This window comes from Argiope bruennichi, chromosome 1, assembly GCF_947563725.1.
Source record: "Argiope bruennichi chromosome 1, qqArgBrue1.1, whole genome shotgun sequence".
NCBI lineage: Eukaryota > Metazoa > Arthropoda > Arachnida > Araneae > Araneidae > Argiope > Argiope bruennichi.
The window spans coordinates 89,338,125-89,354,796 of record NC_079151.1 but is presented as its reverse complement, the minus strand read 5'-3'; the positions used below and the strand labels follow the sequence as shown (position 1 = coordinate 89,354,796).

Below are 16,672 nucleotides of genomic sequence, written 5' to 3'. Positions count from 1 at the left end.
TTCATACTATTCCACTTTGTTTTGCAATCAAGAATTAAAAATTATTCCTTTCCTTTTTCTTTTCAAATAAGTTTAATATTAATTTTTACATAATAATTTGAATTCTCTAAACAGGTTTTCTTTATTTAAAAACCGGTTTTCAAATGTGACAAATCTACTTTAAAAACCCGGTTTTTTTAAAACCGGGTTTGAAAAACCGTCAAACCCTAATTCATTTATTTCGTAATTTTTTAAACGTCACATTTGGGACCGAATTACAAGCAATTTTTAGGAAAATAACAGAGTATGCCAGATAAATTACTAATTAGTGATATTAATAATTATCTTATTAATCAATTATTAAAAAACAGAATGTATAATAAAAACATTATTCTTTTCTGAAAAGCAGATAACTTTTCTTTACATTTGCAAAGGTAAAGGTTCAAATTTTTATTTGTTTCTTTTTTGATCACATAACTTAAACAATTAATTTTTGAATTCAACTTAACATTTAAAATGATTTTTGCTTAATGTAAAATATTTAAGTGCACATAATTACCATTATTATAAAATTTAATTAAGAAATTAATTTTTTCCAAGCATACTATTTCCAGTTTAAATAAGATATTCGACATTTAGAACTTTATTCATTAAAATGGCTACTTCACACCACAGAAAGCAAGTGTATTTTATGATTGCATTGACTTTATTCATTATTTCTTGGATTTAGTAGATATTTTGTAATTTTAAGAAAGGTGCATGTCTTATCTATACAATCTATTCCTCAAGGATTCATTTAGGATTGCATAATATTATACTAAATTTTTTTTTCTCCAAGCAGAATCCATTTCTAAAAATTATAACTAAATCAATTTCCTTGTAATAATTAAACCCACCTTTACTTACTAAAAATCATAAATCAGCTATTAAGAAGTAGATTTTGAGCAGTTAGTTTAACTTGGGTTCAAACGTTATGCATTATAAAGAACTCCTCATGACCGTTTTTCTCGGATTCGAACTAAAGCATTAATTTGTGTCATTTTTTTTTTGCTTATCGGAAAAGCTTTTATTTAAAGATATATAAATAAGATACAAGCTTTGTTTGTTGTATTTTTAGAATTTTGTGGGGAAAAAGTGTAAAATTGTACACTATTAGCTTAAAAAGTCCAATAACACAGTAACGATATCTTCATGATATTGTACGAAATTTCAAAATATCGAATATTATCGGTAGTATAAGATACAATATTTTGTGCTAATGGAGTACATATACAATACTAGGGAATGAAAGAAGTAGAAAAATATATGGAAAAAATATAATCTCTCGTATTGTAGTATAACTTGGATCATTTTTAAATTTTCTTTGAAGTATCATGTATACAGTTAACAGTCCCTAAATTAGTCGGAACAGATGCAATTTTGAACATTTTCCCCAATCTTAACGAAATGGAGTGTATCGAAATATTTATTGCTAGAAAGAAAATTATTTAAATTGAAAATGTAACAATATTTATACTTAACATGAATTTTTATTTAGCTAATACAATTTTATTTTTCGAACTTAATATCTCTTTCTCTATATCTAGAATATCCTGGAATAAGTTCAGAAAGTTTGGTCCTTTTAGTTGTAGGACGAAGAAAATAATATATATTATATTAACTCAAAATAAACACTCCTTGGTTCAGAAAAGAATTGTAGCAGACATATTCTTTCCAAAAATAATATAGCACTGTTTAGGAGCCATCTATCAGCTGTCAGAAATGACAAACAGAACAACTGACACAGCCATTTTCTCTGTTTGTTTTTTCAGCAACAGCTGCCATTCGAAAAAAAGAAACAATGCAACGTAAATAAATATTATTGATATTAACTGACGATATGAAAGATTAAAAATTGGAATAATGAAATTTATGGTTGGATGGATTGCTTACTTTCTGTTATTTTATACTGAGTTTTATTGATAAATATTTACCTTCTATTTGACGTATGACGCACACTATTCGCTGTTGGGCTGTGGTTGACAAACTAAGAGCATAATCTAACTGATTGTAAACACCTAAAATAAAAAAGGATAGTTATCAATCAGGTGGAAATCTTTTAAAGAAATAATAAAACGATAAAACATGGTTGATTATAAATGAATCTTTCATAGAAATACAGAATATATATTTTATATAAAGCTTTTAATGTATGTAATAATTGTAATGTATGAAATGAGTTTCTAATTCAAAATATAAGTCTGTTAATCTTTCGAAAACAGAGCACGTGTATGAGTGACACGCATACATTGAGCACATGTAAACTGATACGTTTATTAGTTTTAATATTTTAATTTAAAATTAAATGAATGTATTAAATAATAAATGACGTGTAAACTGACACGTATATTAGTTTTAATATTTTAATTTAAAATTAAATGAATGTATAAAATAATTTAAAACTCAAAAATCACTTGGAAACGCTTTAGTTTCTCAAGTGATTAGTTATTTTAAAGATTGAAATAACCATAAATGTTCCAAAAATAGTATCATATTCATTAGAAGTTTGAGTAAATTCATAAGTTAGAGGATTAGCAGATAGTAGCTACTCAATAAATATATAATTTGGCTTATTTATTTATTAATGTTTCATGGATTACGAAACAATTAAATAAAAATGATAGACACTCATTCTTATAATTGGAACTTTTTTGAGAGCGAAAAATAGAAATGCAACTGATAAGAAGTTCTTAAATGTATCAAATAATCACAATCAATTACAAATAATGCATACCAATTTATAAATAACTGCTACGGAATCGATACTTAAATCAACTATGTATTTATTCACAACTGTACAATTGATGATTTAGAGATGAAGAAACAACATATAAATGATAAAACATGAATGCTATGAAATGGAATCGTTTATAAAAATAAAGAATACAACACACCTGACATGAAGTATCTTCGTTGCCGTGTGTCCTTATTCTGATTGATTATTCCCTCCTGGTGGGCAACACGAGCTCCATATTGGATCATCTTGAGTACCTGTTCTTCTTCTTCAATCCATTCATTGGTCTGTTCTTCAAATTCACTTCGCTGAACATCTGAGGGACGCCTTTGGGAAAAACAAACGAATTTGAAAGAATATACTAAAAAAAGCATGATGAATTATAATTTTTTGATTAATAAAATGTTATAGAGATATAATTTTAGAGATTGGTATTTAGAAAAGCAGAAGGTGAGCTTTATTTCTAGATTATTGCAAATTATTGTTATTTTTGATTTCGTGATATATTATCGAATGTGTAAATTTTTCTAAAAATGTTAAATACATCCTCCCATACTCTGCATTCGGTATAAAACAAATTTTCAGATATTTATTGCTATAAAGGATGTATTGTTATTGTATTTTCTATCTACAAAAATACAATACTTCACCAGAAACGAAATAAACTTATAAAGCAAAAATTACACAAACTATATTTAGAGGTGATAATAGATTATCTAAAAATTTATATTTTAATATCCCTTTATATAAAATATTTCTTTCAAATACAGACATTTTGTTCACCTATTTTTAAGAACTTAATATGAATATTTTTATTAAAAAAGTTCTCAAACTAAAATATATTTTGGATGATCTATTTTTGAGTAATTTGCAATAACCTTCAATAATTAATTGTGATTTAATCTTGTAATCATATATACTTTTATAGGGATGATACATTTTGGAAAAACGATACGTATTCTCGATTTTATTTGAGGGATAATTTGGAAGATTATTAGTGACAAAATCAATTTAGAATTGCTAATTTTCCCATATTCCTAAATATACTTGAAAGTATCACTTCAGTGAATAATTATATCTCCATTATCAGTCATTAATTATATTCCTGAAGATTTTTACAAAAACACGAAAATTGCGCTTCCGCCAACATGCAGTTGAGGACAGAACTTAAATTATTTAAACTAATTTAAAAAACGCATTTTCCTCCTCGAAAGAATTATTCTACGCAAAACTTATTTAATGATACAAATATTCAAATAAAAAATTGTTGGTAAATTAATTCAAGGTTAAAGGGTTAGGTTTTCTTAACAGTGTTTCGATTCATTTTTATTGAATGATTAAATAAAAATGATAAACATTTAATGATAAAATAAAAAAAAATAAATAGGATATAAGTTTCAGTATTCCTAAAATAGAATTCAACAGTGGCCTGATATGGCGCAGCGATTGTAACACTCCCTTCACAGTATATTATTTGAAGTTTTTCCTCTATTTCAAATGCCTTTTCCTTGACAAAATAAGGCAAATTTAAACAAATTTAACAAATTTTAAAGAACTTAATTACGATTCCGGCTGACGGAAATGTCGGTATATGAGTTGTAATTAATTCTAATTGCATCTTTTGTACATAAATTGATATTCATAATATCCACAACAATCTAGTTTTAGGAATCAAAGTGAGATATAAAATAAAGCATGGTATGTTAATTCTGTTTATTTTATAGAAGAACATTCTCATGATATATATATATATATATATATATATATATATATATATATATATATATATATATATATATATATATATATATATATATATATATATATATATATATATATATATATATATATATATATATATATATATATATATATATATATATAGTGAGTCCCAAGACATAATAATGCCATTAAATTTTTAAGTGTCTAGGCAATATATTTCATATTGCTGTTTGCCTTTTTTAGGTAATGTAACTTCATTGTCTGATACTTCATGTAAATTATGCAGATAATTAGCAGAGTCCTTCTTCCTTAGCTTTCAACAATGGAAGAAAATCATGCTATTAAATATTTGATAAAACAATGAAAATAGTTTGAACTTCATCGAAACGACAAAACTATTGTTAAAAATTATGAACAGTAGCTTTAATAAAATTTCCAAAATTTTAGGAAACATTTGCTCAACAAGAACGAATAAATGAATGAGTATTATTAAGAAAACGATGTTTTACATTTTAAAATGATATAAAAATCAGTTTCGTGCAATAATATTTTTGAGAATTTGTGTGGAAAAATTTAAAATTTAGTTTAATTAATTAAAATTCTGCTTAAAATCTTACACAAAAAATATCACTTTATGATGCACAATTCTATCTTCCAAATTATTTTTGAAGCCCAATGGAAATACTTGCAAGTTTAATTATAGATAATGGTATTCACACACTTTGTTAATTCCACAAAGTACAAAATAAACAAAATTAGATGTTTTGATCAATTTTTTGGAAACTTTGTACTTGTTCTCCTTTGTATTTGTTCATTGGAAATTAATATGCATTCTTAAAAAAAGTTAATTAACGATTTCATATTTTAAAATTCTTTTTTGTGTTATAACTAAATGAGTTCATTTTCCTCATTTTTGCTTTCATAGTATTAAAAGATTAATATATTCCTTTATCTCAAATACTTGTGTTATCTGAAAACATAAAATATTTCTATTTTAGTCTTTCATTTATTTCTGATTTGTCGTTCATTTCACAGAATCCTTTTGTTTACGGAGCCAAGCAACATTAACCCATTTACTAACGGAGCCCCATTTCCAACAATGGTTGAAGAATTCGCAGGAAGTCCATACATCAAAAGTGCTTCAGAAAGTAATAATAATTCGAAAAATGAATTATGGATAGTTAATTTTAGAAATATGCTCGCAAGATCTATTCATCATAATTTATGAACATAAATTAATCCATTAAGAAACTCAATAAGGACAACTTTGTCCTTGAAAGGGAAACAAAATAACGTCAAAGAGAAAGATTCTTTCTTCAGCTGAGACGTTTATATTCCTCATAATATCAGTCAATTGTTACTATTATAAATTTTGATGAACAACGTTGAACAAAATAAAGTTAGAAATATGTTATTCTTGATTATCAATAAGTATATTTAAGTATTTCATTCTATAAGTGATAAATACTATTAAGATTATTCGTCTTGTATATAGTAAAACTAATAATAAGTAAATTAATGAAGTCGAAATGTAATAAAAATCAGGTAACAAAGAGAGAGAAAAGTTGCTCAAGCCCAATTACCAAATTCCGTCTGTGATCATACGAAAATAGTTCTTCGTATATATATATATATATATATATATATATATATATATATATATATATATGTAATGATATTTTAACTCTAATTTCAATTTAATTAATTTTCAAGATTTTATCTTAATTTAGCCCATAGTAACTTCATTCTAAAATATTCTCTTATTTCGTGATCCAATTCCACTGTCTCTACTTAATTAATTCAAGAGAAGCTTTGTTAAGTTGTTGAATCAGCTAAAATCTAACTTTCCCACACTACGCGTGAAGAGATAACATACCGCTGATCAAGCAAATTCTTTTTTAAAATCTCCCTGTGTTTCCCCTACCTTGTCCACCCGTGTAATGAAAATCCCTATCGAAATCTCATAATACATTAGCACTGTAAAGAAATATTTTCCCTATCAAAATCATAGGTTATATAAGACCAGGGATAAAATGTCCAAGAGCTCTTCCCTCATTCCTTTCTGTGTCGTTCTGTGTGCTCGTCGCTTGTACATATGCTTGCTTCTTCAAAATGAAATAAAACGACGTCACGAAATTAAAAGTATCTTCATTGTCTTCAAACTGCATTCTACTTCACAAAAATAATATTACATATATATATATATATATATATATATATATATATATATATATATATATATATATATATATATAGGAAAAATTTGAATGATAAAATTAAGAAATATGTTATTTAGCGAGAATTGAAGAAAAGAGAATACGGTGACTAGAGAATAAAAATGATTCTCTTATCACCATTCGATCAGGTATTGAGAGCAGAGCAAAGCGATTTGAGAAATAGGTGTGATCTCTAGAAATAATAATGAAATTCACAAGAAATAGTTATCGAATTTTACATATAATAATATAAAGACAATTTGTCTCAAATAGTAGAAACCATGAAGAATCGTAAAATTAACGAAATGTAAATGAAATATAATTTTTTGAATTCAGATAGTGTAAAAATTAGACTCGGGTTATAGAAATGAAGTAAAATAATAAAAATGCTTTTAAAAATTTTGATTTTTTGCAACATATATGTTTAATTTCTTTTGGTAAATGAGCAGGATAACTATGTGGAAGAGTGAGTGAAATATGAAAGTAAAAACGTGTGAAAAGTACTAATTATAGCATTAAATGTCTGCACATTTGAAAAATAATCAGAAAAATGAAGACTCTAGTCTCCCATCTCCATCAATTTGTCAGATTTCGCCAATTTTTGGGTCAGATGATAGCTTATAGCCTATAGATATGCCATAAATGATCGACTGTCCCTTCTCAAATTCCGGTTTTAAAAGAAATCTCAAAAATATTACTTCTTTCTAAATTTTATTAGGGAAAAACACTACATAGTCTCCCAATTCAACCATTGCACTGATCATGCAAAATTTTGTTTCATTTTAAGATTAACTTTTGAATAAGGAAATGGTAACCTACTTTTTTCAGTCACCATTTTTGCGAGATACTGCAGAGTAAAACATTAAATAGTCTACAGTTCAACGAAGGAATTATTTTCACAATTAATTCCACCACTTTGCATGCAAGAGAGCAAATGTGAATGCTCTTTTATTGTGAAAGAATAAATTAAAACAGTAATTTCATTTCATGTGAAACAATTTCGTTCGTCAAAGTTGATTGAAATTTCTAACATTACTGCATTCAGTAATACTATTAATATGATGGTAGAACATCTGATATCCCAAGACGACTAATTTAAATTAAAAATTACTAGATCGTAGTTTTATTATCTAAAATTATTTTATATTATTTATAATTTATATTAACACATTGGTGTCATGAATCATATTATTAACTGGGTTATTGTTATCAACTTCCAATTAATCATTAACAGAAATTAATAATTAATAATTCATTAATCTATATTTATAATAAAGCTCAATGTGTGTGTGTGTGTTGGCGCTGTACAGGCCAGGTCATTTGACATACAACTATCAAATTTGGTACATGTATACCTTAGAGGTCGGGAATGTGCACCTGGGGTCCCTTTTTTGAAATTTTAATTAGAATTTTAATTATTAATTAAAAACTAACTTTCCCGCCAATCCATTTTCCCCACCACCAAATGAGTAAGGCTTTATTTTTTTTTCTCCCAACAGTAATGAGGTTAGGGATAACATTTTTCGGCGGATTATTTCCAGCGATTCTGTTTATTTTCTTAATGTTTTATGCATTTGAAATTAAACATTATTAATTAATCCATGTTTCAGATTCATTCTGAAGTAATTTTGAATTAAAATAACACAGAATAAAGGAAATTAAAAATGTCTAATCTGCATAGCGTTACCCCAACTGGCGTAGAAAAATTTACGCATTTGCGTTACCGTAAGTGGCGAAGAAAATTCACGCATGCGCATTGTTTTCTGATTGTTGCCATGACAACCATTATCAAGGGATGATTTAAATTATTTTTAGGTTAGTTGCATGCTTTTGTAAGTAAATTGTATTTATTACAAAAGCAAGCTTTTTGTAAATGGTTATAGTTTTAAGTACATCGTTTTTTAAGTAGTTTTTTTTAACCTGTTTTCAATGATTTAAATTATTTTTAGGTTAGTTGCATGCTTTTGTAAGTATATTGTATTTATGTTAGTTATATATTTTTTGTATATGCTTATAGTTTTAAGTACATCGTTTTTTAAGTAGTTTTTTTTAACCTGTTTTCAATGATTCAAATTATTTTTATGTTAGTTGCATGCTTTTGTAATTAAATTGTATTTATGTTAGTTATATATTTTTTTGTATGTGCTTATAGTTTTAAGTACATCTTTTTTTAAGTAGTTTTTTTTAAACCTGTTTTCGACCGATTATTTTAAACGATTCATTTTATTTTCTTAGTGTTCGATGCATTTAAAATTAAAGATTGTTAATTAATAGATCTGTTCATGATGAATCTGAGAAAATTTTGTTGACAAATTCTTGAGATATTACATAAATTAAGAAAGATATTCTTTAGTGCCCATAAAGTTTAAACGCTCAGTGACTCTATTATCAGTAATCATATTATTAAAAAAAATGCTTTGTTTCAGTAAAAAATATTATTATATTAATTGCAGATTAATCATTTACACTTTCATTTAAAGCATAAATTCTACGAGGGGTAACAGAAAATTAGAGAGATACATATCACGTTATGACTGAAAGCCTTTATAATATTATGATTGAATTATATGACTATCAAAATTTGAAGTTTTAAAATATTTTGCTGAAGAATCGATTAAAGTTGGAATTGCGTAAAATATTTAACGGTACGACCGGAGTTTAACCCCCTGCTTGGAGCAATTTTTAAAAATCGTCAACAATGGAAATGTTCAAAAGCAAAGGAGCAGATGTTCAATTATAATGCATAATAAAGATTGCCAGCTTTGGCGCGTTATCGCATCTTGGCGAAGAAGGTGGTTAAACTCCGGTTCAAGCTATTCAATTATTAAAATTTAAACGAACATTAAGATTGGCGAACCGACTGGTCGCCAAAGGCGGATAGTTATTAATAATTCGATACATCTATTCATACAGATGAAAGCAATATACCTCGTGGAACATGGGATTCTGATGCATAATACGTTGGTTTTGAAAATTAAAGCATTTAATAACCGATTTTGAACTTCTGATGTTTCTCTGCAAATCCAGTAAGAAAAATACACATCAATCACAGCATTAGTAGATTTGTAATTTGTAATTATAACCACAGCTGCAGAAATGAAAGGAACAAAGCTAAATTTTACTGACCTTAGTGAAAACCTATTGTTTTTGGAATCGAGAGATCTCACTACATAGGCTGGAGGTACCATGTTGGAGTTCAAGGAGTACCATTGTGTGAGGAGGCTGACATCGAATCCAGCTTCCTGCGCTTTCTCGTAGATGGGATCGAACTCTGTGGCCTCAATGCATCGTGGTAAGGGGCAAGGCTTGTACTTGCTGCCGATTAAACACTGAAACGGTAAATAAAATAATGTTTGAATCTTATTGTTGGTGTAACTTGATAAATAGAAGGTGGATTCCTTTCTGATTAGATATAAATTATAGAAGGAAGGCCAGAAACTTTATACCATTAAAGCCATCAATACTGTAATATATATTTTTTTTTGTAATTTTTATTAACTCTTCATTTGTATAATGACTTATTAAAATTTTAAAAATTGGAAAATATAATTCAGACATTTTTGTGCTATGTACATGTTGAATACTTAGAGGATTGTAGTTTCCAGAATGTACTTGTATGCATGACAGAATGCAGAATAAATAAAGGATATAATAAAAATTTGAATATTACCATCCACATTTCAAATGTTAAATTGCAATGAAAGTCAAAGACGGACAAAAAAGATTAAAGGATGAAAATTTTCTTCAGGACAGAATGAAAATATAAAATTAATCTCAACAAATTGGAGGTAACGGGAATCTCTCTTTCTCTATATGTAATACACCAATGAATATGGCACAAGAATCAGCCTTACATCTTAATATCGAATGGCATTAGTAAAATTTAAACGAAAGCTTTAGACTGCTTTATTGAACACTTTTACATCTACACTTAATTCAGCGCTTCGTTTAGCTAATTAATAAGTTACCAAAAAAATTGGAAATGCTTGGAAGAGGTTTCGCCGTGTTATCAAAACCTCCATTAAGAGGAAAGAGATATATAAGAAATCAAGATTCTGGTGTAGAACAGAAAATTTAATCCAATGCAAAACTAGGCTTAGCCATAGTCAGAAAGGTAATCGCTATGACTTGCATCGTTAAAGAATGTTCGATGCTAGTTATAGCATGAAGGAATGGAAATTGTCAAAGAATGAAATCTGTTATTTTATACCATATATATGATGAATTATTTCATGAAATAATAAAAATTCAGTTAAATAACTGAATTATGCACATCTTAATTTGTTTGATCGGCAATTTGAAATAGACTGATTCCACTTAAATCGCCTTTTTCAGTCATTAAATAAAAAAAATGAAACTTTAATAAATTTACTGAGTATTAATAGTTTAATAGCAAAAAGAGTTAGCATTCTGAATTAAAAAGCAGGTCGCTAAAGGCGGCTATATTATGAATAAGTGCTGAATTGGTACTTAAGTATATATAAATAAGAAAAGTAAACTTACGACAAGAAAGCATCCAAGAGATTCCTGATAGCAGTTCTCAATTTCCCTGAGTTGCTGTTCGAAGGCGTGGGGATCATAAGTGGAGTCCAGATCGTTGCCCATTTGGACGTCCAGTACCTCTAGATCCACACCTGAGGAGGCGCAATGACGTTGAAGCTCTGGCCACACATTCTCGTGCAAGTAACGACGTTCCAGTTCGAAATCTGAAAAAGTAAACGTAATATTTATTAACTACTCAAGCCCATATTCACAATCAATATCCCCACGATGTCACTTTCTTATACTTTTTAAAAGAAGGAAACATAAATATAACTCATTGAAGAAATTGGTAAAATAATAACAAAAAATCAGAAAATCGTATTAAGGGAGATATTTTGTAACCTTCTATCAGTAAGTCCTACATTAAGGCAAGCCAACAGTCTTAATTATGGAGGGAAACAAGATTCCACATCGAGAGAACTTGATTTTGTATAAGAAAAAAACAATTCATTTATTGATCCAGATACAAAGGTAATCTAAATTGATTGCATGTCTAATATAAAAGACGAATGTCTTCCTTCTTTTGTATTGTTTGTGTTGGAGGAAAAAAAGTACGAAAAGTAGTAAAAGTGGCAGCAAATGATTTAGAAGCACCAGTCTAACTTTAATGTTTCATATAAGACGCTGTGGTCTTTATCAAGGCTTCTAACAGAGTTTTTGTTTTTTTAAATTGAAAATAGTAATTTATCTTTGTCTTCACATAAGTTTATCTATATCTATACTTATAATAAAGCTCAATGTGTGTGTGTGTGTGTTGGCGCTCTACAGGCCAGACCGTTTGACATACAGCTACCAAATTTGGGACATGTATACCTTGGAGGTTGGGAATGTGCACCTGGGGTTCCTTTTTTCGAATTTTTAATTAGAATTTTAATTATTAATTAAAAACTAACTTTCCCGCCAAAAAAATCTTCCATTTTCCCCACCGCCAACTTTTCCGCCAAAAAAATCTTCCATTATCCCCAGCACCAAACGAGAAAGGCTTCAGTTTTTTTTTCTCCCAACAGTAATGAGGTTAGGGTTAAAATTTTTCGGCGGATTATTTCAATCGGTTCTGTTTATTTTCTTAATGTTTGATGCATTTAAAATTAAACATTGTTAATGAATCAATCTTTCAGATTCATTCTGAAGTACTTTTGAATTAAAATAAAACAGAATAAAGGAAATTAAAAATTTCTAATCCTCATAGCGTTACCCCAACTGGCGTAGAAAAAAAAATCACGTATTTGCGTTACGTAACTGGCGTTGAAAATTCACGCATGCGCTTTGTGTTCAGAATTCCGCATTGTGTTGACGAATTATTATCAACGGATGCGGACTGGATTTAAATTTTTTTTAGGTTCGTTGCATGCTTTTGTAATTAAAATGTATTTAAGTTAGTTATATATTTTTTGTATATGCTTATAGTTTTAAGTACATCGTTTTTTAAGCAGTTTCTTTAAAACCTGTTTTCAACCGTTTATTTTAAACGATTCGTTTTATTTTCTTAGTGTTTGATGCATTTAAATTTAAACATTGTTAATTAATCGATCTGCTCATAATGAATCTAAGAAAATTTTGTTGACCAACTCTTGAGATATTACATAAATTTAAAAAGATATTCTTTAGTGCCCATAAAGTTTAAACGCTGAGTGACTCTATTTTCAGTAATCAGATTATAAAAAATGCTTTGTTTCAGTAAAAAATATTATTATATTAATTGAAGATAAATTCTTTCCACTTTAATTTAAAGCATAAATTCTACGGGTGCTAACAGAAAATGAGAGAGATACATATTACGTTATGACTGAAGGCCTTTATAATATTATGAATGAATTATATGATAATCAAAATTTGAAGTTTTAAAATATTTTGATGAAGAAGCTATTAAAGTAGAAATTGCATAAAATATTTAATTATTAAAATTTTAACGAACATTAAGATTGGCGAACCGGCTGGTCGCCAAAGGCGGCTAGTTATTAATAAAAAAAGCCATGAGCATTTCTTTCTTAAATATTTTTACTTAAAATTAAAACTATTTTATGTTTGTAAAGATTGCATTTTGCAATCGATTTTTGATTCAATTTTTAATTCTCCATCTGCGTATCCTGCGATTTCCATGGATTGGCAATCAATCCATTTCCTATTGCATTCCGCATTTTTCAATTGTATGTTTTTACGATTATAGATTTTTATTATATTATATTAATATTGCGTAACATGTAGCATCAGTTCACTTTTTTTAAAAAATATTTGAACTAATTCGCAAAGAACGCATCTAAATAGTGATTTTAAAAATTACGCAGTCCGAGAGTTAATATATTAGAATTTCGAAATGTTGTACACTTGCATATCAGTGATGATAGTACGCTATTTTTATCACTTTAGAAACTTACTACTTAATAAATACTTGATTGTATCTCGATTTTTTGCCAGTAGCTTTACCTAGTAATGAAATGAAGGGGGAAAAATACTATTCTATAATATTTGTAATATTTAAATATCAATAAATGTGTAATATTTAAAAATAATTAAATCTAATTATTTTTTGAAATATTTTAAATAAATCAATGCTGTTTTAAAAACGCTTTTAGCAATATGAAAATAATTGTCTTAATATTTCCAAAAATATTAACAGATTAGAAAACGAATTTGAAAGAGATCAAAGCTTCAGATCATTCAATGATTTTTATTGAATAGTAAAGGCGATGTTAGTATCTATTATCATTTCAATAAATGCAGAATTAAAGTCCTATTAAATTCATTTTGTGCTTATTAAATCAAAATAAAAATAATCATAAAAAGAATTTATATTTGCCTCCAAATCCCCACAAAACATTTAAAATTCCTACAAACGCCAAACTTCTACTATCCTCCAGTTGTTTTTTGCTTCTGTTTTGTCTCCAAACTACAATAAATTTTCAACAGCACCCCACTTTATCAAGAACTAGCAAACTATTTATATGTACACGTTCACTTTACTACGTTCGGTCTATCTTTAATGTATGACCTTTTCCCATCAAAGCCATCGACCAATAGCTACTTTATTATTCCATTCCATTTCTTCAGAAACCCTCTCCAGAAAGAATTCTCCCTCACCCAGCCAACCATTCCTATCTCTATCGACATCGCCAACCAGTTTCTATGGCGATATCTACTCCAGGACCTTCGATAAGCCATTGAATGTGGAAAGTTCCGGGTGGGGGGAGGGGAAGAGAAAGTGGAATCCTCTACCCATAGATCTCGGCATTTATTTATGGAATGCATTCTGGTGCAAACACATTGACCCTTTCCCACGAATGCTGGTTAGGAGAAATGGATTAAAGGTACTTTGCTTCCATAATGTCATTGAATCTACATAACAGGAGCCACTCTTCCCATGACTGCAGTTTCACCATTAGAGGATAGGGAATATCTAATGAAGTGATGTTAATGGGGTTTTGTATGATATGTTTTAGTAAAGGTATTTGTGGATGTTTGTTTGAAGTTATTATTCTGCGATGACGGAGCCATTAAAATGGTTCATCGGTGTGTTTCTATGCAGTTATGTGCATAATGTAGTAATTCAAAGTTTTATTTCAAGAATTGTATGAATAAGTAGGATAATTTCGTTTAAAGCAGGTTTAAAGAATTGAATGCTTTGTTCAAATATAAAACATGATTGCATAAAAGAGCATCTCTAAGTTAAGAATGTTAGGAAAGTTTATAGATTACGCGGCAAACAATGAATGAAGGCTTGCTAATGCTGTTCCAAATTTGTAATGCAGATTTTAATGTTTTTAGTCAAAAAAATCAAGTATAGTGGATTCGTGATTACAAGTGTTTGTTAAAAAGCTACAATTGAAAATAAAAATAAGGATTTTTAAGCCAGCCAGCCAGCCACACACACACACACGCACGCACGCACACACACACACACACACACACACACACACACACACACACACACACACACACACACACACACACACACACACACACACACACACTTTAGATTTATACTTTTGCATAAATTATTGACCACCAAATTTCTTGACCACCAAAAAAATCTGCTCTTTAGTTATTCAAGTCGTCATTATATGTGTAGTCCCCTAATGTGTAAGCAAAAAAGTATTTTTAAACACTTTCGGGTTGATTTCTTGTCCCAATTCGGTCATTTTGTGGATTATCTGCGATTATCGCGACATCCATTTCCATGGAAAATAAGGAGTTAATTACACATCTGAATGTGATTGTAGTAGTTTCAATTAATTTTTATTTCGGGAACTAATAGAGTTTTTCTGAAATAAAAGACCATGTTTTATCATTTAGGAATGACTGTGGGGTTTTCAATAGTGCTTTTTTAAATTTAATTTTCATTTAGAGAAATTCGTTCATTCTCTCAAGAGACTAGGATAGGGAAAATCTACTTGCTGGCTATACATATAGCTGGTATTTACGAAATATTTTCTTTGTTTTTCAAAAAATTAGATTGCATGGATTTTTTTACTGAAGTTTTAATTCATGATTAATAGAATTTAAAATCTGAAGAAATAAAGCTAATAAATTGAAGAAATAATGTAATAGTTAAAAAAGAAGAAAAGGAAAAAAATCTGCCATAGATGAGATAATAGGGATTCTGGTAGGGAATTTCACAGCAAAATAGCCGAAATTCAGCGATTTTGTATGTGTCACGAGCACAGTGTTCTCTCTTCATTATCATTTAGACTACTTTCTAAGAAGAAGAGAGAAAACGAAAGAAAAGCGAAGTTCCACCATAATTATCATGAAGAAAGACGTATGGTAGATGTAATGCAAACTTGATTGCCGAATCGTATTTTAAAAGATCCTGAAGAAATAATATCTCACAAGAAAACAACTAACTAGCTGAAAATATTTAAATATAGATCCTTTATTTTGATAATTAACTCCTTCCGGTAAAATGACGAGTATAGCTCGACATTGGTTTTTCATGCCATATAGTACAATGACGAACTGCACTTCATTCGAACTAAAGTTACTGTTGAATATGATAATAAATTCCATTTCAAATTTTTAATGTACTGAATCCGGCAACAGTTTTATTACTTACTAGCCGCCTTTGGCGACCAGCCGGTTCGCCAATCTTAATGTTCGTTAAAATTTTAATAATTAAATATTTTATGCAATTTCTACTTTAATAGCTTCTTCATCAAAATATTTTAAAACTTCAAATTTTGATTATCATATAATTCATTCATAATATTATAAAGGCCTTCAGTCATAACGTGATATGTATCTCTCTCATTTTCTGTTAGCACCCGTAGAATTTATGCTTTAAATTAAAGAGGAAAGAATTTATCTTCAATTAATATAATAATATTTTTTACTGAAACAAAGCATTTTTTTATAATCTGATTACTGAAAATAGAGTCACTCAGCGTTTAAACTTTATGGGCACTAAAGAATATCTTTTTAAATTAATGTAATATCTCAAGAGTTG

At 28.4% G+C, this 16,672-nt stretch overlaps 1 protein-coding gene across 1 annotated transcript in view; it reads right to left on the bottom strand.

Moving 5' to 3' along the window:
- Positions 1-16,672, bottom strand: part of LOC129965666 (protein qui-1-like) — a 149,258-nt gene that overhangs the window by 105,784 nt on the left and 26,802 nt on the right. Inside the window, exons 2-5 of the mRNA XM_056079766.1 lie at positions 11,194-11,396; positions 9,817-10,019; positions 2,913-3,079; positions 1,953-2,036 (exon numbers count right to left, since the gene is read on the bottom strand). Coding sequence (XP_055935741.1) covers positions 1,953-2,036; positions 2,913-3,079; positions 9,817-10,019; positions 11,194-11,396 — 657 coding nt within the window. The remainder of the gene's footprint in view (positions 1-1,952; positions 2,037-2,912; positions 3,080-9,816; positions 10,020-11,193; positions 11,397-16,672) is intronic.